Here is a 25,566-nt window from a genome sequence, read left to right on the forward strand (position 1 = left end):
AAGAAAATTAGCCTAGCCAAAACCAGGGCAGTATCCAACCCTTATTCCATACTATCTACGTCATTGCCAGGTACCACACTTTCTCACCAATACATCCCAATTAACCACCATCATCTCTCCAGTCCTGTGAGGGATATATACACACACACATACATATATACACACACTGTTGTGGTTTAACCCCAGCCAAAGCAAAGCAAGGAATTAATTCCCCACTTCCCACCAGCAGGCAGGTGCTCATCCATCCCCAGGGAAGCAGGGCTCCATCCCGTGTAACAGTTATTTGGGAAGACAAACGCCATCATTCTGAATCTCTCCCCTTTCCTTCTTCTTTCTCCAGCTTTATATGCTCAGCATGACATCATATGGTGTGGAATATCCTTTGGCTATTTGGGGTCAGCTGTCCTGGCTGTGTCCCCTCCCAGTTTCCTGTGCCCCTTCAGCCCTCTTGCTGGCAGGGCCTGAGAAACTGAGTTGTCCTTGACTTAGTATAAACCTCACCAAGCAACAGCCAAAAGCGTCTGTGTGCTGTCAGCATTGTTCTCACACCAAATCTAAAACCCAGCACCGCACCTGTTCCTAAGAAGAAATATCCCAGCTGAAAGCGGGACATACACACAGAGAGATATCATAACTTTATGTTAGTCTATGCCATCCTTATAAAGTGTCCGTTGAGTTCATTTAGTCTGTTATTTCAGGCTCCATCTGTCACGGTGGTCACTCAGGACAGGAGAGCTGGGGTGTGGTGTTGGATTGCTACATGCTGAAGCCAGTTGTGATTCCATCACTGCTGTGCTTCTCCGATTTCATCAAAGTTCATTCTTCATTAAGGTGGGAATCAGAAGGGAGTTGGATTCAGGTCCCCATATCTGGAGTGGCAGAGACGGGTGTCACAAGGCGCCAAGTGCAGTGATGGGCATACAGCCACCATCAAAGTGATAATATATAGTCCTATACAGCAATTAACATCATACAATTCATTGGCTATTCTCACTCAAAATCAAGTCCCCTTGAGGCACACATAAAAATTCCCCATCCTCCCGCATTACTCACCAAGTGCACCCAGGTCCTTGAGCAAAAGCACTCCCTTTTTTTTTTTTTTTTTTGCCTGAGGCAGGAATAACCCAGACTTTTCCCCCAGCAATTCACATATCCGTGCCTCTAGGGTTGGGGTAGGTTTTGCATATCACACTTCCTCGCACCCTCTCCGTGGTCCCACAGGTAAAACCACGCTGTACCCCATGGTGTGTACCCTCTTTATCCTCTCTCTTGAGCAAAAGGACACTTACTGTTAATAGCTGAGATGTGGTCTGTACAGGATGGGGAGTAAGATCTATGCTTGTCGAGTTGCTGGACCAGTTTCTCCACAGCCAAGATGAGGGAGGAAGAGGTGTTGTCTTCGTACTCTCAGAGTTGGCAAACCACTTCATCCACTGTTGCTGCTGCTTCGTCCCTTCCGGCTCATTACTGCCCATGAGTTGGCATATGATGATGGTGCACACCATAGAAATTTCCGCCACATGGGTCATGTGCATTTGTCTTCATCTGGATCTGTGGGTGGCTGTGTATTGTTCAGATCATCATAAATCATCTCTAGCACAGCTAGTTCCTTCAGGTAGTGGACAGCACTCTCCATGGTGGTTGGCTTGCCTGGGTGACATGTAATGCCTTCCTTGAAGGGATACCTTTCCTTCACTCTTGACAGGAGTCACCTCCAGAGGCTGGGGACTTGTGTCCCTTTTCCAATTGCCTTGGCAATGCCCCCTTACCTAGAAAGTGATCCCAGCAGCGTGGCTTCCATACTTTCTAATTCCAGTCTCCTAGCCCCGTTATCCCAGCTTAAGAGCAGTCAGGTGGTAACGTGCTCACATTGGAAGATGGCTGATATATTTGTGCATATCCTGCAGCTCACTCAGGGATAGGGATTGAGTGGTTACTGCTTCTTCTGCCTCTTCCTCCTGTTCTTGTGGTGGCCCCGCTTCATCCTCTTTTACTAAATCAGCTGTCTTTCATATCCATTTCTTCTGTATAGGGGTGGCTGGTACCAGCATGGATTGGTCCTCTGCCTCACCCATTGCCAGGGTCTGAAATAGCCACAGTGCCTGTTGCAGGGGTTGGAGTAGTCACAGATAGTTGCTTAACCCTAAAAAAGATATGAACCACTTTCAGCTACGTGCTGGCTCCTAGCAATAGGACCAGGCTGGTTTCAGTATCCCAAGAGTATTAAAATTTTTCAAAAATCTCAAATGCTACTCTTAACTAGCCTGGAGGAGAAGGGGAAGATGTAGAAAGATGTCTCTTCCTTAGGTTGCTTCTCTGAGAAAAGTTAAAAGGTGTAATTATTAATAGTTCCCAATAGATGGCTCCTGAAGTACTGAGGTGACGCCAGCGCTGAGTACACAGACCAGATTAGTTTCACGACCTGTCATAATCACAAAGCAGTATTACAAAGTACAACAGAATGATAACCTTGGCCCAGGACCCAGAGATGATAAACAGCACAACAGGGAAATCATGCTGCAAGGTGTGACTTAACCTAACTCAGAACAAGCACAACAACTCTGAGAGCAAAAAAATCAACGTGACTATTACACCACTACAATGAATGCTTATAACAAAGTTGTTTTAACATGCTCTGGTCAGATCTGTTGTTACCTCAGCACTCTGTGCTCCACGTTGGGTGCCAAAAAGGGCTCTAATGGTTTAACCCCAGCTGACAATCAAGTACCAGGGCTGCTTGCTCTTGCCTGCATGGGTGGGATTGGGGAAAGAATTGGAAAAAGATAAAGCCCATGAAATTAAAACAAAAGAATGAAAACATAAATAACAACTGTAATGAAGGGGGGGGGGGGGGGGGGGGGGCGCAGGGACAGAAAGAGAGGAATAAAACCCAAGAAGAACAAGTGGTACCAATACAGTTGCTCACCACCCGCTGAGCGATGCCCATCCAGTCCCCGAGCAGCGATCAGCCCCTCCCGCCCAGCTCCCCCAGTTTATATACTGACCGTGACGGTCTGTCTATGGAATATCCCTTTGGCCAGCTCGGGGCAGCTGTCCTGGCTCTGCTCCCTCCCGGCTCCTTGTGCCCCCCCTCGCTGGCAGAGCGTGGGGAACTGGAAAGCCCTTGGCTTAGGGTGAGCACGACTGAGCAACAACTGAGCCATCCCTGTGTTATCAGCGTGGTTCTCATACTCAGTCCAAAACACAGCACTATACCAGCTATTAGGAAGAAAATTAGCCTAGCCAAAACCAGGGCAGTATCCAACCCTTATTCCATACTATCTACGTCATTGCCAGGTACCACACTTTCTCACCAATTAACCACCATCATCTCTCCAGTCCTGTGAGAGATATATACACACCCCAAGCATTGCAGTAGCTACTGAGAAGAAAATTAACTCTATCACAGCTGAAACCAGGACATCATTGAGCTGGTTTTTCTGTTTTGTGGAGCATATTGGTATCTGTTGAGAAAGTTCTCTTTAAAAATGTGTATTAATGGTTTAGAACAGAAAGTTACAGGACATAGGTAGTTTTTAGCATGTATTATTTGAGAAGAGCAGAAACAGATCATAATGTAATCATGTGGATGTCCAGTCTCAAGTTAGTGGTTACGCTGATGCTTTGCTGAGCAGCCCTGAACATTTTGTGAGAAGCAGATGAAAAGTAAAAGAGTACCTGGCACAGATGAACTTTTCTGGTTTTCTGTAGGAAGCCATGCAGGGTGTTTCAAATAAAGAGTTGGATAGCAATATTAATGAGAGTATCAATTTTTCAAATTTTCAACCACTTTTTTCTTACTACACTCATAGTCGACAGAGTAAAACAACTGTGCTTGCAATTTTGATGTGGTAGATATCTGCAAAAGAAATTGGCTATCCAAATAGTTTTTAGCAATGCAAGAAAAGGTAGCCTTTTAATTGATTCCAATACAGCATGTAAGGCTGGTGTTAAACTGTATCTTCTCCACTAAGTTTGCAGATAATAAAACAAGTTCTGGCTGAAGCCAGTGGCAGGTGTAACTCTCTACATCTACCTAAAATTATAGTAATTTGGCTTTTTTTGACATTTTAGCTTTAAAAAATATTTGTAGAAATATTTTTATAAGGAGTAAATTTGTAAATAAGCAAGTAAAAAAATATTATTTTGGTCTTACGCATAAGCTTAGGAAAAGGTTAAGTGATTCATAATCCATCTTTTAAATAGTGTTAACTGAGTAACTTCAGCAAGGAAAAGATCCAAAACCTGTTTTCAGAGTTTTCCAGTTCTGGCAGATTTACAGACCAAGATGCAACATGCTGAAGTTAACATGTGCATGGCAAGAAATGACTAATGGGGAGCCAATATCCTAATGTGATACTCTTTTTGATAATTTTAATGAAATTAATGGGTGAGGTTTGCTGCAAATAGTCTAATTAAGGTAGTTTACAATTACAATGAAGTATAGAAATACAGGCCTGGAATATCAAGTGATAAGATGTGTCCTCCTGCTCTCAGTCTTATCTAGACTATCCCTCCACAGATGATGCTTTGAAAACATTCAGTGATGCAGATTCAGCACTCTACACCAATTAGTCTCTGTCAGTGCTTAATTATTTTCATTTATTAAAATTCTATTGCTCTGAATTATGCTGATTTTCTTTTTAATAGGTTGGTCCTTTATATATTAGAAGGCAGATAGCAAATTTTGCACAGTCTTTGCTTTCATAGACTAAAAAAATTAAATTCCCTCAGGTTTCCCTCATGCTTGAGTCCTCATTTCTAAAGCTTGGGTGGTTTGGTGTGTTGTGGGGGTTGTTCTTTGTTGTTGTTGGTTGGTTGGTTGGGTTTTTTGGGGGTGGTGGTTTTTTTTTTACTGTTTCCAATATCTCTTCAGGTAATTTATATATTTCTTAAGCTCTGATTTTCTGGTACAGGTAGTCTGTGTAGCAGTGAAAATAAAAATTACTACAGCAAGTGCTTCTTTAATTCATCATCTATCCAGCTGTCTGTTCAGGACACTTTATCTGCTGTATTTTAACGTATTTATGCACCCTTTAACATTTTGTTTAAGATTACAAAGTTCATCTTCTAGCCCTGGTGTTTTCCCAATAAATGCTTCCATAATGGTCTCAAGCATTTATTCCAAACAGCCTGTTTGGAAGCAGCTGTAATACAGTACTATGGCACGGTTTGCGCCTGCCATTTGACTTCAAGGGCGTTAGGTTTCTCTTCATGATATGATCAGACTGTGATCTCCCATCACTGATAACAGTATGGGTTTAGAGCCAGACAGCTGCTCTGATATAAATCCGGTGTGAAGGATACCATCACCAGTGCTTTTGCTCTACTAACTCAGAAAACAGAGATAGACCTGTAACCCCTCCTCACCACGCCGTGCAGACACAACACAGGTTTATGGCTTCCACCTGCACCATATCACAGGTAGGAGACTGGTAATCTTTTAACATACAAATGTAGTAGTTATGTCACCCGTATTTCTGAGGACAAAAGCTGTCTTGTGCATCTCTTCATAGCTTAATTTACGCTTATCTGAATTACTCTGTGTGCATGTGTGAAAAGATTAGCAAACGGCCGTTCTATTACAGATAATGTCCAGTTCCCCAACTATCAGTCATGAACAGAATGTGTGCTTTAGCAGCAGGGCATAGCGGTTTGCTTAATCTTTTGGATACGAAGGGTAAAAGGTCTTTCTTCTGACCTCTGCTGAGTCTGTGCCTTGCTCATGCACCTTTTCTGCCTCCAGAAAGGTCCATGAATCAATTTTCAGCCGACACTCCCATGCCACCTTCAGCTTTTGGCTCTGGCAGCGACCACGGCTGGTAGAGCACAGTAGCATAGCAACAGCTTCAAAGTATGGACCCGTATTGTCTAGGAAATTGTTACTGCCCAGTGATTGCAGCAATAGCAAGTACAATGTAAATATGTAGGTCAAACTGAGAGAAAATTAAACCAGGATTTATTGACTTATGTCTTTTCCTTATATTTTCCTTTTTGTGACTCCCTCTTTGATGTTCTGAAAAGAAGACTGTTATTCCAGCTTGGATTATTCTTTTCTTTTGAAACATCTCAGCTCCTACATTTTAGGAGAGGAAAATGTTTGGATATGTGAATTGATTACTTCTTTGCTGGCCCTGAAAACTTACCTGTGTAGCAGTACTGTCAGCTGTTGAATGGTTTCTGTCCAATATAGAGGGATTTGTAGTATTTGTAATTGCTTAATGCAGAAGTACCTAAAAAGCAGCTCTACTGTGGCAGATGTTTTACAAACAAAAAATAATAGATAATCCCTGCAAAGCAACTGGTGATGATATATGTAAATGATTTTGTAATCTGCAAGAGGAAAGCCGCTTTTCTGCTGTGCTTTGTTTTCTTCAGATACCAAGGGTTGGATTTGGCTCACATAATTGAAGCTGTGTCTGCAAGCTATTAGCGACATCTCTGTAGGATGTCTAGGCTATCGTCTGCAGTTGATACCGTGCAGTGGGATGTTAATTCACGTGGGCAAGTGTAGGCATCAGCTGCAGGGTGAGGTTAGTTGTTCAGTAGACTCTATTCATTGTATCAAGTAGGGGCATAATTTGGTTTCCCAGCCATAGGCATCTGGTGCTGTTTTAGACATCTTAAGTCTCCCTTCCTGGCCTCCAGCTGCCTCTGCAGAAGGTCACAGGTCTCCCATAGATTTCATCTATATTTACATATTTTCATATATGTTTACAGATTTCCTCAGCTGTCCAAGGGCCTCTCAAGTGCTGCTGGGTACCTAGATTTAGGCAACTGAATCAAGCTATAAACTTTCACTGAACACAGTGGCATGGTCACTTGAAGTTGAATAAACTGAATGCCACCAGTGACAGCTTAAATACAAAGCTTGTATTGCTAGATTCAACTGAAAGTTAATTCTGGTAATGGACATCTGGAAACAAACTTCAGACTGATTTTTTTTCAAGCTATTTAATTTTCCTTTTCCACTTTCAGTGGCCACACTCAGCAACAATTGAAATGCAGTAGTGAATGAACGCAGCAAGATTGGACTGCTTGGTTGTTCACTGAACAGTATAACTTAGATAAAATAAACTGATGCATTTTATTATCTTTCCAAGACTGAGAACCAGTGCTCTTTCTTTAACTTCAGTCAACCTTTATCCTTTTTTTAACAGCAATCCCCGTATATGTTTCTTTCAACTGTATTTGTTTTATAGTTACTTCTTATTTTAGACAGCACAGTAGAATACAAAAGCTAGCTGAATTTACTAGATATGAATTATTCCTAGGTACCATTTCAAACACAGCTTAAGATTTTAATTGTGAAAATAAAATTTCCTTTATTTTCCACTGTTCTGCAACTGTATTAAGTGGTCCATTTAGAAGTACTTTCAGTGTCCTCTCATACACTGTGATTGTGGCTGGAAAGGAAAACCTGAATATTTTTCTGTGTCAGTGGCAATTTTTTAAATATTTACAGGTGCTTAATGGCGAATGGTACGAACATTCTGTGGAAACTACATTCTGTGGAAAAAAGAAAAAAAAATGAGGCATCATGTTACTCTAAAATGAGTCATTGATTTTTTTCCGCAGGTGTGATTTTTCTATTTAGATCTCTAGGTGATCCTTTTCATATCAATTAATAATACAATTATGATTGATGTTTTACTCTTAATACATCTCTGATATTGTTGTAAGACATCAGTGACCTTCATGAATTTGTAATTATACAATTAGGAATAGATGAGAAGTGAATTGGTTAGCGCAGAGCTCTGGTTTTGGTACAGGCAAGCAGTATTTGAAACCAGGATTTTGATTCACATGTTAATTGATTTTCTGTTGCAGCCTCCATGCAGTCACCTCAAAGCAGTCTACAAGTGTTACTGAAGTAAAACTTGAGAATACATCTCCCGAGATAAAAACAGTATTGTGCTGCTTGTATGTCTGTAAAAAATGAGGCACAGGAAGGTAAAAATCTGTACACTCACTGAGATGATTTTTGGGGGGTTCCTGGTAATCTGAAAAAGGTTCATGGGACTGGAGGTGACCTTTTGGGACATGAAATAGAGTCCTTTTATGTCACAGACAGCCTCATCATATAATACATAATTCATAAACTGATCAAGGTCTATCTAAAAAATAAGTGGCCATTATTATAATTTTGGAAATCTGTTCCAGAACATCATTGCTCTGCTGATTTGACACCTTGCTCTAATTTCCAGTTGACACTTTTTCATGTGCAGGCAATACATCCTTGTTCTTGTGCCAGCATGGTCCATCAGCATTCATTCTTTCATTTAGCACTTTTAAAAATCAGTTTAGGCTTAGATATCCCAAGATGTTTTTGGGCTTAACCAGCCAATCCTTTTTGTCTCCATTTCTGCTACTTGTCATAGTAATCCTCTTCTGCACAAATCTTCTTTCCACAAAGGTGCCTTTTTTCCACAGCTACATCCTGTCTCAGGCTGCATCTACATTTATAGCTAGACTAAACAAGCAGCAAAAAAGATTCTTTTAAAAACTTCCTTGTTTAAGATAGCTACATTTGTTTCATTAAGTACATCATTCTATTTGAGGTGAAATGTCCTGAGATAAATAGATATTAGAGTCAGTCAGAAAAAGCTTCATTAATTTCATTGTTCCTCTCAGTTTTTCTCTTATCCTGACACCTGTTTTCCTTTCAGCAACAAGAATGTTTTTCTAACAACATTGTAATGTCTCCTAGTCTGCCTGCAGAGCACCAGTGAGACAGAATTTCCATGGTCCTGTTGGCCTTAAGAGTGCTCACAGGTACCGGTCGTGAATTTGAAGTTCAACAGCTTCAGAGGGCTTCTCTGAATCTGTGACTGACATTTAGGTGAGGCTGTTCACTTGTCTGTTACTGCTTTTTGGGAAATCTTAGCATCTGAAGCTCCACACTGTATCCCTGTAGCTTGAGGACTGGCTGAGAAGCAAATGGAAGGAGTGGAAGCTTTGCATCGGAATAGATAGGTATTTAATCTCTCTTCCGACCTCTGCTCACATCTATTTGTACTGGTTTTGGATTTATTTTAAAATGTATCTGATTAAAAATCTGGCCAGCGGAAGGGTTTTATATACTTGCCCCACATCTATACTTGCTGCAGAAGTATAGTGCATCCTTGTCTCTAATACTGGTACTTTGGTGGCCCCTTGTTGTGAGAGGGTCTCTGTTAGCCAGAAATGGCACGTGACTGGTCAGGGAGGTGTCTGTGTAATACTGAGAAGTCCTCATTAAACAGGAAAACCAGGAGAAAGAATTTAAATAGTTTCTTATTTTTAACGTAATTAGAAATCCTTCCTAATTTTTCTATGTACATTTTTATATTTTATTTAATATTTATATTAAATCTTAACATTATCTATAATTTGTCTATTAGCTAGGAAATTTCCAGATAAGCACTGGAGAAAATAATTCAAGAATCCTGATTTTTATAGAGCAGACTTATTGTTCTAACAGGTTTTGGTTTTTTGTTGTTTTTTTTTTTCAATATCACACTGATTCAGGCATGGGAGGTTACCTTTCTTGTACATATCATGGGCTTTTCCACAGGCCATCAAGAAGGCCTATTAAGAATGAAGGCTACACTCATATCCCAGTTGTTTAAAAAACAAATTATCCAAGGGCTCAGCACTGCAGCATGCTGAATGCTCTGATGCTTATCCATAAAATGTATAAATCACATGCCTAATGTTGTAGCATATAAGAACTTTAATTCACATTTTTCTCAATCATATTAAATTAATAAAATTATGTTTGTATTTAAATACTTCAGTGCTTTGGGAAAAGGAAGAATAGAAAGCAGGACTTTTTTTTATAAGCTGATGAACCTTTAAAGAAGAGTCATAGTGTTTAAGTTCAGGGAAGCTCAATGGACAACACTAAAATGCCCATCCTTTGCTTTATGAAGATAGAGAACTAATTTAAAATGTTATCATATAGGGAAATCATGGATAAATTTAGACATGAGGTATGAAACTATAAGAAATTACTTAGTTTGTCTCATGATTGCTAGCCCTTGTTCTTGTGGGGGACTTCAACCTGCCGGATGGCCGCTGGAAATACACCACAGCGAGGAGGGGACAGTGCGGGAGGTTCCCGGAGCAGGCGGAGGATAACTGCCTGACCCAGCTGGTCGGCGAGCCAGCCGGGGGAGATGCCCCACGGAGCCTGCCACGGGCAAACAGGGACGGACTGGTGGGTGACGTGGGGGCTGGAGGGCGTCTGTGGCACAGCGATCGCCGGGTGACAGGAGTTTTCATTTCTCAGAGCCGTGAGGAGGGGGCTCGGCAGAAGGGCTGCCCTGTGCTGCCGGGGGCCGGGTGACAGAGCCCCTGGGGAGGCAGCCCTGCAGGGCCCAGGGCTCCGGGCAGGCCGGGCGTTCCTCAGGGAGGAATTCTGAACGGCGAAAGGCAAAGATGAGCGGTGGGGGAGGAGGAGGCCTGGCTGAGCAGGGAGCTGGGGCTGGAGCTGGGGAAAGGGAGAGTTTCCACCACTGGCAGAGGGGGCAGGCAGCTCTGGGGGGCCGCAGGGGTGCTGTGAGGCTGTGCAGGCTGCGGGTCGGAGAGGTGAAAGCCCAGCAGAGCTCGGGCTGGCCACTGCCATAAAAGATATTAAAAAAAAGTTTTTACAAATCATTAGAAACAAAAGGAAGGCCAAGGATAATCTGTATCCTTTATTTTATGTGGCAGGGAGCGTTGCCACAAAGGATGAGGAAAAGGCTGAGGTGCTTGGTGCTTTCTTTGCCTCAGTCTTTAATAGCAAGACCAGCTTTCCTCAGGGCACCCACAGCTGGAAGATAGAGATGAGGAGGAACAGAAGCAAGTCCCCACTGTCTGGGAGGAAACAGTTAGTGACCTGCTGCTCCACTTAGATGTGCACAAGTCTATGGGGCCAGATGGGATTCATCTGAGGGTACTGAAGGAGCTGGCGGAGGAGCTCACCAAGCCGCTCTCCATCTTCTATCAACTGTCTTGGCAAACTGGCAGATGCCAGCAGACTGAAGGTTAGCCAATGTGACACTTATCTACAAGAAAGGCCAGATGGAGGATCTGGGGAACTACAGGCCTGTCAGCCTGACCTTGGTGCCAAGGAAGGTTGTAGAGCAGCTCATCCTGAGCGCCATCACACAGCATGTACAGGACAACCAGGGGATCAGGCCCAGCCAGCATGGGGTTATGACAGGCAGGTCCCACTTGACAAACCTGATCTCCTTCTATGACAAGATGATCTGCCTAGTGGATGAGCGAAAGGCTGTGGCTGTTGTCTACCTGGAGGTTATTAAAGCCTTTGACACTGTCTCCCACAGCATCTCCTGGAGAAACTGGCTGCTCATGGCTCAGGTGGGTGCACCCTATGCTGAGTTAAAAGCTGGCTGGATGGCTGAGCCCAAAGAGAGGTGGTGGATGGAGCTACATGCAGCTGGCGGCCAGTCACAAGCGGTGTTCCCCAGGGCTCAGCGCTGGGGACCGCTAGATAGAATACAGCCTATATATCTCATTATTAAACCCCGATTGCCCATGCTTTAACTATGGACTTTCACTATGGGTTTGTTAAATTCCGTGATATATTACCTGCTATAGTAAAACTCAATACCAACTTAAGTAGGGATTTTGCTATTGGCTTTGCTATCGGTGGAGAAGATGGGAGGAGAGTTGGGAGGAATGAAGCAGAACACTGGCAAGCCAGGGTGTGATGTGCAGCATGAGGACAAATGTTGCTGCTTGATTGTGTCGTTACGGGTCTTTATTTACCAAGGGAAGGAAAGGAGTGCTGCACAACAAGGACAAAATAAAATCATTCTGAGGCAGAAGGTTGCTGCAGCCACTGAGACAATTGCTAAGCAAGATTATTTAAATCCCTAGGAAATACATCTGTAATATGTACCTGAACATAACACAGCTTTGATTCAGACTCCATATCTTTATTGGTGATCTGGATGAGGGGACTGAGTGCACCCTCAGTCAGGTTGCAGATGACACCAAGTTGGGGTGGTGGTGTTGGTCTGCTTGCATGTAGGAAGGCTGTGGAGGGAGGTCTGGGAAGGCTGGACTGATGGACCAAGGCCAACTGTATGAGGTTCAACCAGGCTCAGTGCCGGGTCCTGCCCCTGGGTCACAGCAACCCCAGGCAGCGCTACAGGCTGGGGGCAGGGGGCTGGGAAGGTGCCTGGTGGGAAAGGGCCTGGGGGTGCTGGTCAGCAGCCGGCTGGGCATGAGCCAGCTGTGTGCCCAGGTGGCCATCAGCATCCTGGCTGGTATGCGAAAGAGTGTGGCCATCAGGAGCAGGGCAGTGCCCGTCCCCCTGCGCTGGGCACCGGTGAGGCCGCCCCTGGACCCCTGTGTTCAGCTTTGGGCCCCTCACTGCAGGGGGACGTGGAGGGGCTGGAGCGTGTCCAGAGCCGGGCAGGGGGCTGGGGCAGGGGCTGGGGCACAGGGCTGATGAGGGGCGGCTGAGGGACCTGGGGGGGTTCAGCCTGGGGAAGAGGGGGCTCAGGGGGGACCTTATCGCTCTTTACAGCTGCCTGAGAGGGGATTGTAGGCTGGTGGGGGGTTGGTTTCTTCTCCCAGCTAACAAGTGACAGGACAAGAGGAAATGGCCTCAAGTTGTGCCAGGGGAGGTTTAGATTGGATATGAGGAAAAATTTCTTCATGGAAAGAGTTGTCAAGCACTGGAACGGGCTGCCCATGGAGGTGGTGGAATCACCATCCCTGGAGGTGTTTAAAAAAATGCATAGATGTGGTGCTTAGAGGCATGGCTTAGTGGTGACTTCGCAGTCCTGGGTTAATGGTTGAACTTCATGATCTCAAAAGTGTTTTCCAACCTAAATGATTCTATGATTCTATAAACCAGTTGCTATATTTTAATTTCATTATCTAATGTTTCAGTCTCATTGTTTGTCATTTTGGGGACTAAAGAGAACTCAACTTGTCAGTTCACATGACTATGATGAAGGGCTATAGGGCAAGTATTTTTAATCAAGTGATTCATTGTGGATCATGGTTAATATGCTGTCTGCTCAGTGGGCCTTGATGAGATTTCAGGGAGATTTCTAAGCAGTAGCACACTGTAGGCCAAAATGTAGTAGGCTGAAAGCGTAAGCCATGCTTAAATTAATAGTATTGCTCTGATTCAGTACAGACAGGATATTACTCAAGTTATTTTGATGCATTGTCTGTACATGTAGTTTGAAGGTTGTTTGGGTTTGGGGATTCATCTGCGTAAAATTTATGAAGTCTGTTTTAATGATTGTTAGAAAATTTCTTGAACGTTGGTCTCAGTTGCTTGGTTTTTTGTTTCTGTGGTGGAATAAAAGCTGAATATGGAGAAGAAGTAATTCTTACTTTGGCTAGAAAGGGAACTTCAAAAACCTCAGAGACAATCTATTTGAATTAAACACCCCAGGACCCAACATAGATTGTCTTGAGGAATTCATGCAGTCTAAATTTCTTGGAGGTCAGTCTTGGAGGTTGTAGATCAACTAATGGTGAACTCTGGTCACCTGATAAATCTGACCAGGCACCATCTGAGAAAGAGCAGCTTTCTCAGCTGGGAAAGTGATTCAGCTGCTGTAAGGTGTAAGACGTCTGATCTGGTGAAAAGCAACAGCTGGAGGCAGGATACCCCAGGGCATCTAATGTTGCTCTGGAGATCTATGAACAGTGTAACCCCACTATCAATTTCTCAAAGCCTAAAGTTGCTACAAGGTCATATTTCTGTGAAAAGACACTAAATGAATATGGTGAACAAAGATCCAGTATCAAAAGTTTCTTATACATCATGTAGCCTCTTTTGAAGAGGCACCAGTCTTCCTTTTCTTTGGTGAGCACATGGATTTGTAAATAATCAGCAGTAAGTGGTTTCCAGTTACATAGTGCATAGTTACAAGGTGACATAAAAAAACCACCTTTGTAAAAACCACATAGACTGTTTTATATGTATCTCATACTGCAGGATTGCATACTTATGAGGCGCCTCAAATTTACTTATTTTCACTAAATGTAGGCAGAGTGCTTATCTGTTGAATCAGTAACTTCATCGTGGTCCTAACTGTTCACGTACTTTGGTGTGCTGGCAGCTTGCCATGCGTTAATGAACCCATATAACGAACAGCAGAAGTTTAAAGCAGCAAATCCACAGTCAGATGGCTCCTCCCTGTGAGATTGCAGAGAATGAAGTTTGGACAGAGCGGAGTTTCTTGCAGTCATTGGGCGCTGATTGGCCCTGCACACCGCTGCTGATAACAGCTAAAAATAGCCCTGGTATATAAGCCCAGCAAGCAGCACAGCTGCCCTGGCATTACCTCCACAATTGCCAGCGAGGGAGGAGACCATGTTCTCCAAGTCCCTGCAAATATGTGACCAAAGAACATTCTGCTTCTTAATTCCACTTAACAATTAACTTGTCAAGTAAAGACACGCACTGGACTGTGTGACTCATGGGGGAAGTAACCACTCTACTTAATAAAAACCACACACACACACAAAAAGACACAAACTGAAGGCCAGATTTTCTGAGCAGGTTTTCTGAGCAGAGTGTGACAGGTGGGCTGGTGGAATGTTTTTTGGGAGTGTGCCTGCAACATGTCTGTGGTTTTGTGTACAGTGATGTTGTACTCGTATATATACTCAGGTAATCACCTGTATGGGGAGCATACTCTGCGACGATGGAGTTCTGAACACTTGGAAAAAACAAACGTGTTTTTCTTTGACAATGTTTTGGCTCGGCTGGCATTGAGGAGTTCAGGAGTCTATTCTCAGCCTTGCTGTTGATCCTGAGGAAATCGGGTCACTTCCTTGCATTTCTGTTCCTTTTCGAGTTTTGCCTGTCTTCCTCTGTTTTAAACTGTGGACTTTGGCAGAACAGTGACTTCAGTGGTTGACTGCATTGCCAGATAAACCTTTGGGTGCCTGAAGTGCCTTGGATGAATAAAGAAGGTAGACACCTGTGTTGAAGAGCTCCCCTTTTAAGGTCTGACAAAAGTTACATTGAACTGAAGACAAGGTATAAGCAGGGAAAGCATTAGAAAGTCTTAAAAATAGGTGGCAGTATCAGCCCTATTTATAGTAACCTATTCCCTCATCTACTAATTCCAGTTGCTCTGAGTTGTCCTCTTTGATTTTATGAAGCTTTGCTTCATAATTTATGAAATTTGCATGAGTGGATTCCTTTTCATTTTAGTTACAGTATTTTAATTTTCTTTTGCTTTATAATAATACACTGCAAAGTTTATAATATCTTGCAAGACTGACAGATGACTTGGCTAATTTGCCTTCCATTTTGGGTTTATGTACTTGATTTTCTGAAAAGGTCACTTACAGCTGCCTAGCCATTTTCCCTTTCAGAAGAACGCTTGATTACCTTTTAATTTATTATTTTACTTGAGAGATCTCTAATGGCAAATGAAATAATTGCAGAGGATGTTGGTTTGGTAGTTCTGCAGACGGAAGTCTTTTTCTGGTCAGGAGACCCAGCATGAGCAGAGGTGTAGAAACTCCCACACAGTGGCTTCCACCTGGTCAAGATACAGAGCTGAGAGGCGTCAGTCCTTACAGCGCACCTAACTTCACCCTTCTGAGCTCTTTGCCTTTCCTCTCGGGAAGTCAATTTTCTGTGTTAATGTGTAGCTAAGAGATAACCTGAGAGTCTCTTATTGGTGCCATCCTCCGCAGGGTATTTAGGCTTACACTCAACATCATGAGATACCGTTATATGTACTTATTAATTAGTCTGGCATCAGCTCTCACTTGCTGCTTGGCTAGGAATGGGTAGAAATTGTTAATAATGAGTAAAAGGCTCCATATCTCATTAGCACTTTTCTAACTGATGTAGGCCTTCCAGGAAAAGTCCATTTCTTACAAAATTGTGTCATAGTTGTCTCCAAGGTCAGAGCAGCAAGAATGCAAAGATGTCTCTGGGCTTTTACACTTCAGTGATCTATGAGGTTGCTTCTAGGTATTGCAGCCAGTGACCAAGGGCCCACACCTTCCTTACGAAAGTGATACCTGCTACATACTCTGTGAAAATTTTGTGATTTCAGGAAAAGATGAAAACTTTTTGGAAAATCTTCCATTTAGGAGGAAAAAAATCTTACATCTTTCTAGTTAGACTGCCTAGTATTCCCAATTCAGACGAACTTAAAGAAGACCCTCAGACTAAAGAAGACCTTCAGACTGATCAGAGCTACATTTCACACTAAGATTTATTTTCAGTCTCAAGCTAAGCTCTTCTTTCAGCAGTGCCACCACTGTCTTTCACTTCAGGGTGGGGAACGTGGTCTCTGAAATCCTAATAACCTGTGCGTGGTGATCACCAGCAAAAATCTACTAACGTGAAATTGTAGTTGCAGAAGAAGGTTCACATCTGTGCTTAACTAACCATACTACTTTGATTGATCCTGGTTGTCTGCATTAACTCTGCAGTGAAAAGGGTCATCAAGTAAAGAAAAACTAAAATGAGATATCACCAAGTCAACATCAGGTGCTTGAAGAGGTTGAACTCTTATGTTGAAGAAGGAAGGAAAAAAACCCCAAACAACTCACTATTCATTTAATAACAGCTCAAGGTGATGCACTAAGGAAAGTGAGCTTGTTCACTGGCAAACTTTGTGGAAACTTTATCACAGAAGTACCAAAAGGTGAAATGAAAAATGTATGAGGGCAATTTTCTAAGGAGAGTGGAAGAGTTCTACAGTTCGCTGTAAAGCTCAAGGTCAGCCAGCTGCATTAACCCAGGTGTACAGCACTGCCATTGATGATGTACGCAGAGGTTAATCTTTGCTGCCTTAGAGAGAGATGTAAAGATGCTGATCTCTGCTATTTCACACTGAACAAGCATGGGTTTTTCAGGGAGCCAAAAGCCAGAGGTCCTTAAGCCAAACAGTAGGTACACCACAGAGGATCCTGTAATCCACTCTGCAGATCTGTGTGTGTGACCTGCTGCGCAGGTGGTTCATGGCTTCATGTGGCACAGCTAAATGTCACTGATGCCAGCATCTGAACCCATGGGAACTAGTCTGAGTCACAAGTAATTTCAAACTGAGTTGTTGAAGGCTTCATCTTTTAGAAATAATGTGCCTCAAAATATAGAAAGTAATTTCTGCTTTCAGCCAAATTGTTTGCTAAACAACAGAGTGAAACACAAATGTATCCAATGAAATCAGCAGCAATCATGCACTCTTTGGGCCTTACTTACTGAGGAGAATTGAAACTAGCCTGAGATCCACAGGAGTTGTGCATGCCATTTTGAACACTACCTGTAAATAGTAATTCACAAATTGGGATTGGAGTAGCGTGTTATGCGCTGGCCTGTTGCTTGGGGAATTTAATCCTAGTTTGCATGTACATGCTTCAAGTCCTAATTTAGATTTAATTTATGACAAGAAGCATACTAAGAAATGAACAGAAATAACCTAAATAGGAACTTGCGCTAAGAACACTTGTAAGTTAAAACAAAAGGCATGCATTACTTACTCCATTGCAGATTTCTAAGTAAAGTCATGTAATTTTAGTTCTATGACAGTTGTGAGTCGACAATAACAGGGACATCACACTCACCTGGTGTTGCTTTTCTGCATCATGCTTTAACATTATGGAGAATTTATTTTGAAAAGAAAGGGCTGAGGGTATCTACATTCCTCCTTTCATCAGCTACGTTATCCGTATAGCGCACAGGTTGGGACAATCTGTAATGCTCTCTATTGTATCCCCTACAGTACCACTTTCCAGAGCAGTCTCAGTCCTGTTAGGAAGTATCTTTTGTTTTTAATTGAAATGACAGTTTTGGAATGATAGTAAAATAAATAAACTACTGCCCTCTAGAAGCCTCTCTACTGAATGCAGCATTAGGAGATGATTTTGTACCTTTTAAGTGTCACTTCCTTATGAATGGGTAGCTGTTACTGTCTCAGCATGAGTGCTGAGATAATTATCCATAATGAAATTCCTCTTCACACTGAATGGCAGTGAGTTTTTCTGTTGAAGGTGTTAATGATTATTAATGTTACAGCAAAGTTTGATCCATGTGTATACCGTATCCATGTGAAAACATGATTATATATAAAATCTATATAAAATATACATAAAATAATATATATTATATATAATTATATATCAAAATAATGTCATGCTTTTGGACTAGAACTTACTTTGCAAATCTACTGTCTGAGCTGATTCTAGTGATCTTCCCTTCTGTTAACAGCTCAGTTTCATCCAGAGACCTTTAGAGCTAAAATAATGCATTTTCACAATAAGGTAAAGGAGAGCTTGATATTATGTCTGTGTTGGATTCATAATGTCTGGAGGCTGAATACAGAGTGGGCTGTCATAAATTTGCCACTTAATGAATGCAAAGTTTTCTGGCCTAGGTTTTGCCATCCCATCCCATTTCTCTGGACATTCAGGTCGTATACCTGTTGTATCACTTCTTGTCTTTTGTTCCATGCACTTGAGTGTGAGACATTTTCTAAGAAGGAAAAAAATCACAGTTCTGCCATCAAACCAACATGTTCTGAGGCATTGTTGAGGAAAAATATTTGCTCACGCAACCTCAGCATGAGGCTGATGAGAATAGCTTTGTACATCCTTGCATGTTTTGTACATTTGGGAAGGTAAACATGCAGTTTGACCCCAAATATCTGAGACAAATGCCTTTTTATTTTTCTGAAGATCAAACAAAACTTGGTAGTGATGCGTTGTAATTCAAAAGGAAATGAAAATTAGTGGGTTGATTCCTTGCATTGGTGAACTTGTTAAATAAGTAGCATATTGAAGCTACTAGCATGCAAAAAATGCAGTTGCAAATTACCAGTAGTTCAGAACTGTCCCCAGAAGATATATTTTCATAACCCATTCAAACACGCTGGTTTAGTACCTGGTTGCTGCTTAGTTGTGTTTTATTAGGCAACTAAGCAGTTAAATAATCCCAGGTAAAATCATAGCCCCAAATAACATTTACTGCAGCCACACCAAGATTTTACTTCTTTTCATCCATAATGGAAGCTTATTCCCAACATGAATACTGTTACCTGGGTCATATAAAGCTTGTTGTGCCCTGCTCTCACAGAGTGAGCTGGGTGGCAGCACCAAGTGAGCACCAGGGGACGGATGGGCTGCATACCCTGATCCTTCTTGGTAACTTAGCAGTCTGCTGTAGAACTCCATGATAGAATTACATTCTGGATGCTTGGCCTCTGATTCACCCCCTCGGGACAAATCTTTGCTGGAACTGAAGCTTGGATCAGGCTTGTGAAAGCTGATAGTGCGTCAGAGTTCACCTACAATAGAGGTCTTATGTGGAGATGTGGCAGTCCCTTTTCTGAAGCTGTCCTCTTCTTTTATTAATGGGATGACGTGCTCATATTCATTTATATATCTCATAAACCTCAAACTATAATGACTTGGCTTATGAAGAGTTCATAATTCAGCGTCTAAGGTTCTTGTACGTAACTCAAAGCCTCTGCTACTTCTGACTTGTGAGAAAATGATAGGCCAAACTAAGCGACTCATTCTTTGCAGTAAAATGAGAGTGTACTAATTATTTATCAGTATCTTACCCTTAATTTGGCTGAAGAAGGAGCTAATTTCATAACACAAAGCAGAGCTGTGTAGGCAATAAACCCCATTATAGTCAAAGAGCTTCCACCCAGATGTAAGTGATAAGTCAGTTTTATATGACAGCAAAGCAGTAAATGCATGAATAGATTCCTGAAGTAGTGCATATATTGCCTCCTACAACGTTTATCTTAAATCCAGCTTTCAGAATCTATTTAGAAAAACACATATTTATATGAACAAGGACTCTGGTTTGCATGTTCTCTTCTGGGGGTTCTACAGGGAGATTTTTGAAAATCAATTTTTTTGGGGGGTGGGCTGGGTTATTCTCTCTGTGGATACCTAAAAGCACAGCTGGAATACCAGATGTGTGGTATTCACACTTCAGCTTCTGTAGCCTGTGAGCACCTTGTATGAATCCTGGGGCAGGGAAGGAGTGCAAGGTGGTGCCTCATGGGTAAAAGCAGATGGAGAAGGGACCTTCCAGGGGCACTGCTGCCCAGGAGCATCTTGACCCAGATGGGGTCCAGCTCATTCCTGCAGTAGTTCCTGCATCTGGTTTGGGATGGACATGGCTTCAGGGCATCTTAGCTCCCTTTCTCTGTATTGCACAGCTTCCCTTCTGCTGTGCTGAGCCTCGGCACAATAATCATCATCTTGCAAACTAATTATAATACACCACTAAACCCAGACAGTTGGGAAGGAAGGATTTAAATGTTTTGACATGTTGAGTCTCTACTGAAATCGCTGCGTCTAGAGTTTAACTCTCAGAAAAGCAAGGCATGCACAACTCCTGAAGTTGGAGAGGACACGTGCATAGAAATTAGGCACTAAAGCCACAGATTTCTTTTGACTTAATAATTACAGCAGGATTTGTCTGACCATTATAACGTCTTTATCTGAGCTTGTTATCCTGGGCTTCTTTTATTACCAGTGGAAAAAAGTAGTCACTTCTAGGGCACGTTTTTTCATTTGAAAACAGACATCTAAATAGGTCACATACATCACATCTTGTAAGTGCCGATGTCTTGAATGCTGATTTTCTTTAAACATTTTGGTTTAGCACTGGTGGTATTACCTCCTTACTGTTCTCATAGCTGGCAGTATTTTCTCTTCCAGAGCTGATATATATGTTCCTGTGATATAAATTGTTCAAAGCACTTGCCTATGTCAAAACTGTTTTCAATGAGGCTACAGGTAACCTCACTCAAGATGACCCATTTCCCGTTGTTTCCAGGAGCCCTCATTAAAGGGAAATTATGTTGTCACATGAAGTGCTAAGGCAAAACAAATTTTCAGCAAAACCAAAAGCTTATAATTCTATAGGTGATAACACATTATTTAGGGATGCATTTTAGAGATACAATGACTACACTTATGCTTTTGGCAGACTTTTGTAACTGTAATATATAATTACAATGCAATGATTCTTTCTGCCACATATAAGTACACTTAGCCCATGTCCTTGGAAGTTTGCCGGTAGGCCTAAGAATAATTATACTATAAATGTTTGGTGATTAATATGCTGAATCCAAAAATTACATGTAAAAATTCGAAATCAAAGGAGTAATAACACTTAATTCTCTTATAGTTAACCTTCCAGTCATTTGAATGAGTGCTAATTAGATCTAAAAACCACAACCACACTTTTACGCTAATTATAATGTTGATTATGTTGTAATTACAGCTGCAAGAGGATAATGAGATTTACTTGTTAACCATTTCAGTGCTTCATGGAGTGCATATGAAGCAGCTGTTGTGGGGAATTCCTGTAGAGCTTACCCAAAGACGCGGAGGTGTTGGCTGCTGCTGCTCTGGACCTGTGTCAAACGCCTAGGGGTCACGGGAGGGAACTGGAGATCATCATGAGAGCACACAGTTAAGAGCACTTTCAGGAAAGACAAGTGTTTGATCCTGTCAATATCATACCCCAAAGGCCTCCCTCTGTCAAAAGGGGAAGGTAACACGGCTCGTGCCTGGCAGTGCGGGCTGCCGAGAGCCTGTGAGCCAGAGCTGTGGCCGCCCCGAAAGGGGAGCAGAGGGTGAGGGGGCAGAGGCGCAGGAAGGGACTTCCCAAGGGCAGGAGGGCACAAAGTCCCCCCAGGCAATGATGGCAATGAGGAGGAGGTCGCTCCAAACCCCTTGGCGTTCATCTGCTCTCCCCTCCAGTGTCAGCCTTCCTTTCTCCATGCCTTTTGGCTGTGTCAGGCCTTTCCGTGTGCCACCTCTTGCTTAGGGTCCTGGCGTGGTGACCTCTGAGTCATGCAAGGAATGCAAGGCAAAGGAAGGGAGTGTAAATGACAACAGTATGTCAATAGCAGGCTGAGGCCCTCAGAAGGTTTCTTCCATACTTGACCCCAGCATATCATCACTCTCCTGTCTCCCCTCTACGACCAGCACCCTGGGGGATACGCTGAGAGATAGTTAGGGCACCCAAATATTTTATTTTCCCAGGGCCCCGAGGCTCTTTGTTCTCCTGCATAGCGCCATCTCCTTCCTCTGCTCCTGGAGTGGTGGCACCACAGGTGCTTTTCTCACCTTAGAGTATTCAGTTTTGGCTTCTGTACTGCTTCGTGCCACACACCCAGGGGTTTTCGCAGAGGCAGAGCTCTGCTTTGCTGCACTTCATGCACCGACCCAACAGCCAATGTGCAGGGTAAGGAAATTAGGCTCTTTTCTCCTTACCTTTCTTAGCAGTTATTAAGATTTTGAACAGCTAGAAGCAGGACAAACACCCTTCAGAAAAGAAGGAAAAAACATCCCTGTTCCTGAAAGCAATGAACCCAGCCTGCTGTAGACCTTCCCTCCTCCCCTGTCGCTGGTGCTCCCAGCTGTAGAATAAGGGAGGGAACAGAAATGCTGAAAACAGGGGAAGAGCAGAATTATTTGCTCAGAGACTGATCCTGCCGTAGGTACCAGGAGCTTGTCTCCTCCCCTGTGAGTTAACCCCACCCTCTTTTTTTATACTCTGGGCTATTTTGGGCAGGCAGTGAGAACTGCAGCTCTGACAGATGAGGATACTGTACCAGAGCACAGCAGCACTTGTTGCTCTGAAGAACCACAAACCGTAACAGGGACTGCTTCTCTCTGCTGCCTGCCTTTTTTTTCTTTTTTTTTTTTGTTGTTGTTGTTGTTATTATTTATTTATTAACCTGCAAACTTGTTTTCTTTGCTGGTTTTGAGCTTTATCATTACAAATGATGTTTTAAGTGCTTTGTCAGAGCTGTTTGGAAGGGAAACCCACCCACTGTGCAGTTGAAAGCTCCTTTTGCCACTTACTAGCAGGAGATCAGCTGGTAGCCTTGGGGGTGGAAAATGACAGACTCTGTTGCTGCTAATGGGGAAGGAAGGGACCCTGAAATTGAGCTCTTTGTGAAGGTAAGTTGCACTGTGAACTGGACACTGGTGTGACTCTCGAATCAGCTCGGCTTCTACTGCATAATCAAACTTTAATTTTCTGGCGCTGAGTGGAAGCGGTGCTTTGACAGCCTGCTATCTCTTGCACACACATTCACACTGCTTTCTTCTTTGTGTCATTACAATTAGGTAATGTTGTGGAGTGAGAGAGTTCCTGTATTTAACTGTTATTTCTCTCTTCATGAGTTTGTCCTGTTATTAGTCTGCTGCCTGCAATGTACTGTGTCCTAACTTTAGATTTGAAGCTTTAGACTTGAGGTTTTTCACCAAGAATCCTGACTTCCTTCTCCATTTTTGGGAAGCGAGCATGAAGGGCTGAGGGGTACCATGATGTGGTACCTGGGCAGAGGCTGTCAGGTCTGAAACACTAATGGATCTTTAAACAAAAAGGAGTGAGATAAGCTGCCAGTCCTCTGATTGTTTCCTGCAGTACTTTTTTTTTCCCCTAAAAAATTGTAAATTAAATCAGTTTTTCCTCTGTTTACTCAGCCCAAAGCTCCTTCTGATTTTATACAAGGGTAACTGAGAACATAAACTGATTTAATGAAAATATAGAAAAGTAAGTGCACCTGCTATATGGTAGGATTTCAGCATGTTTCAAATTGGGTACATCTGTTGGTCTTGGGCTATGAAAATCTTACCATTAAAATCATTTGCACAGTTTAAAACCCATTACACATACAACTTTACTAATAGCAAACTTTAGGCAGAATCGTCCTAGTGAAGACCCAGATTTTTTGATGTTCAGAGCATGTTTCAAAGCCTCTACATATGTTGAGGCTGAAATCCACTATGCCTATGTAAAATGCAGGTGTTTGGTTTCTCCAAGCCTAAATGATCCCTGGAAATCAATAGGACTATTATTAATATGCGGGAGTTACATCAAACCCTTTGCAAACAGAGTACTGACTGATTGGGAAAGAAAATTCCAGCCCCTCCCTTCTGTCACGTTGAAGGTATATAATTGTTTTGTACTCTCTGATGGATATTTTGGGCTGTAAGTTGAAATGTCAGCCATATCCGTGATGTGTATACATGGCCACTTCATGTGTCTTCCAAAACCAGTCAGTTCAGGTGCAGCCTTTCTGACTGAGCCAGCATCGAGGTCTTTGTCCTTAGCAAGCAGATTTTACAAGGATTTCTGGTTTATAAATGCTCAGTAGATCCTTTGTGCAGAGCTTCACATATCAAAATGGACCTGCATGGGTCCATACATCCAGATACCTTGCCTCTTACAAGTTCTTTCTACCAAAGTGAGTTTAATGGAGGAATAGGTTAGTGTTTGTTAGATTGTTTGGCCCTTTGTCATCACAAATGTATTCTGCAATGCAAACCTTTAGCTACTGATTTGTTTTAGTGCCCACACTGTTTTATAGAGGCTGATATGGATGTTTGTGATACGTATTGTTCTTTGGCTGTATCAGCTGTAAAAGTGAAGGTCATTGCCCAGATTCATTGTGGGAAGTTCTGGATGCATAAGGTACTGGAAAAAAATTGCACTGTATTGAATTCAGCCATGCCATCACCTAAAGATTTATAACTCCAGAAAGAACATTTTTAGTAATGTGACTTCCTGCATAATGCATGTTACAGAATTGCATAGAGACTCTCACATAAAACTCATAATTTGTAGAACTGGAGCAAAAGAATTAATTGGTATCTTCCTGGAGACTTTCCATTTAGGTTGAAAAACTGCAGACCTTGACGTTTTGGAATGGTGCCATTAATTTAACTGAAAGTCTAAAAAGTTGTATATTAAAGCATGTAGCCAGAGTACGAAATTATACAGCTCAGAAGTTGGAAAATAAAAAAGAGAAGAACATGCAAATGAGAGATGAGCTAGAAGCTGAAAAACAGGAGATTTAATATGAACAGGTGAAAACTTTTCTGGAGCATGAAATCTAAAAGAATAGGATATCCGTAAGGGAAGATAAACGGGAAGGCTGATCCAGAAGAGAATCTACAAAGGAGATAGCACTTTCTCTGTCTGTTTGAAGGCTGGAAAGAACAGAAGGGTGGCAACTTTTGGATGAGATACTGGAAAAAGTGGCAAATCGAAATATACTGGACCACACTTGAGGCAAGTTCTGATGTTGGGGTCAATAAGCATTTCATCATTTGATTTTGCTGGAGCTAATACTTTTCTTGAGGAAGCTGTCCCTCATCCTTAAATGAACACAGAGCCAGAAGATGCCGGGATGGGTGAGAAAAATGTAGGGCAGTAGATGTGGCCTGGCAGAAAATCTTATCTTCCACAAACACAAATAAACCAGAAAGGGCTGCTTTTCACCAACCATGCAGTCTCTAATAAAAGCAGTTTCTGTCTTGGGTTAAAAAAAGTGGGTGTTACACAGTTGCTCTATTTCCCTTTCCTATTTAACAACCAGGAGAGCAGGAGCCTTAGAAAGGCAAGTAGGGAGACAATTGTAAACAAAAGAGCTGTGCTGTAACCTAATGCAGGTTAGCTATCTCCTGAGCTATGCAGATAGGCTGGGCAGCACCAGGACACAGCTAGCTGAACGGCTACGGCAGAGACAGGTTAAGCGGTTATCACACCTATTTGTTATCATCCCCATTGATTTCAGCAGTGCCCTA

At 42.5% G+C, this 25,566-nt stretch overlaps 1 protein-coding gene across 2 annotated transcripts in view; it reads left to right on the forward strand.

Moving 5' to 3' along the window:
• The window catches only part of CLIC5 (chloride intracellular channel 5), a 95,916-nt gene that overhangs the window by 12,360 nt on the left and 57,990 nt on the right, over nt 1-25,566 (forward strand). Inside the window, exon 1 of one of the 2 annotated variants that reach the window (XM_040598796.1) lies at nt 22,794-22,932. The exons of the other annotated variant lie outside the window; for it this stretch is intronic. Within the exon in view, the coding sequence (XP_040454730.1) occupies nt 22,870-22,932 (63 nt within the window). The 5' untranslated portion in view covers nt 22,794-22,869. Of the gene's footprint in view, nt 1-22,793; nt 22,933-25,566 lie in introns of those variants that run through there. 2 annotated transcript variants of the gene reach the window in all.

The sequence above is a fragment of the Falco naumanni genome, chromosome 6 (genome assembly GCF_017639655.2).
Source record: "Falco naumanni isolate bFalNau1 chromosome 6, bFalNau1.pat, whole genome shotgun sequence".
Lineage (NCBI taxonomy): Eukaryota > Metazoa > Chordata > Aves > Falconiformes > Falconidae > Falco > Falco naumanni.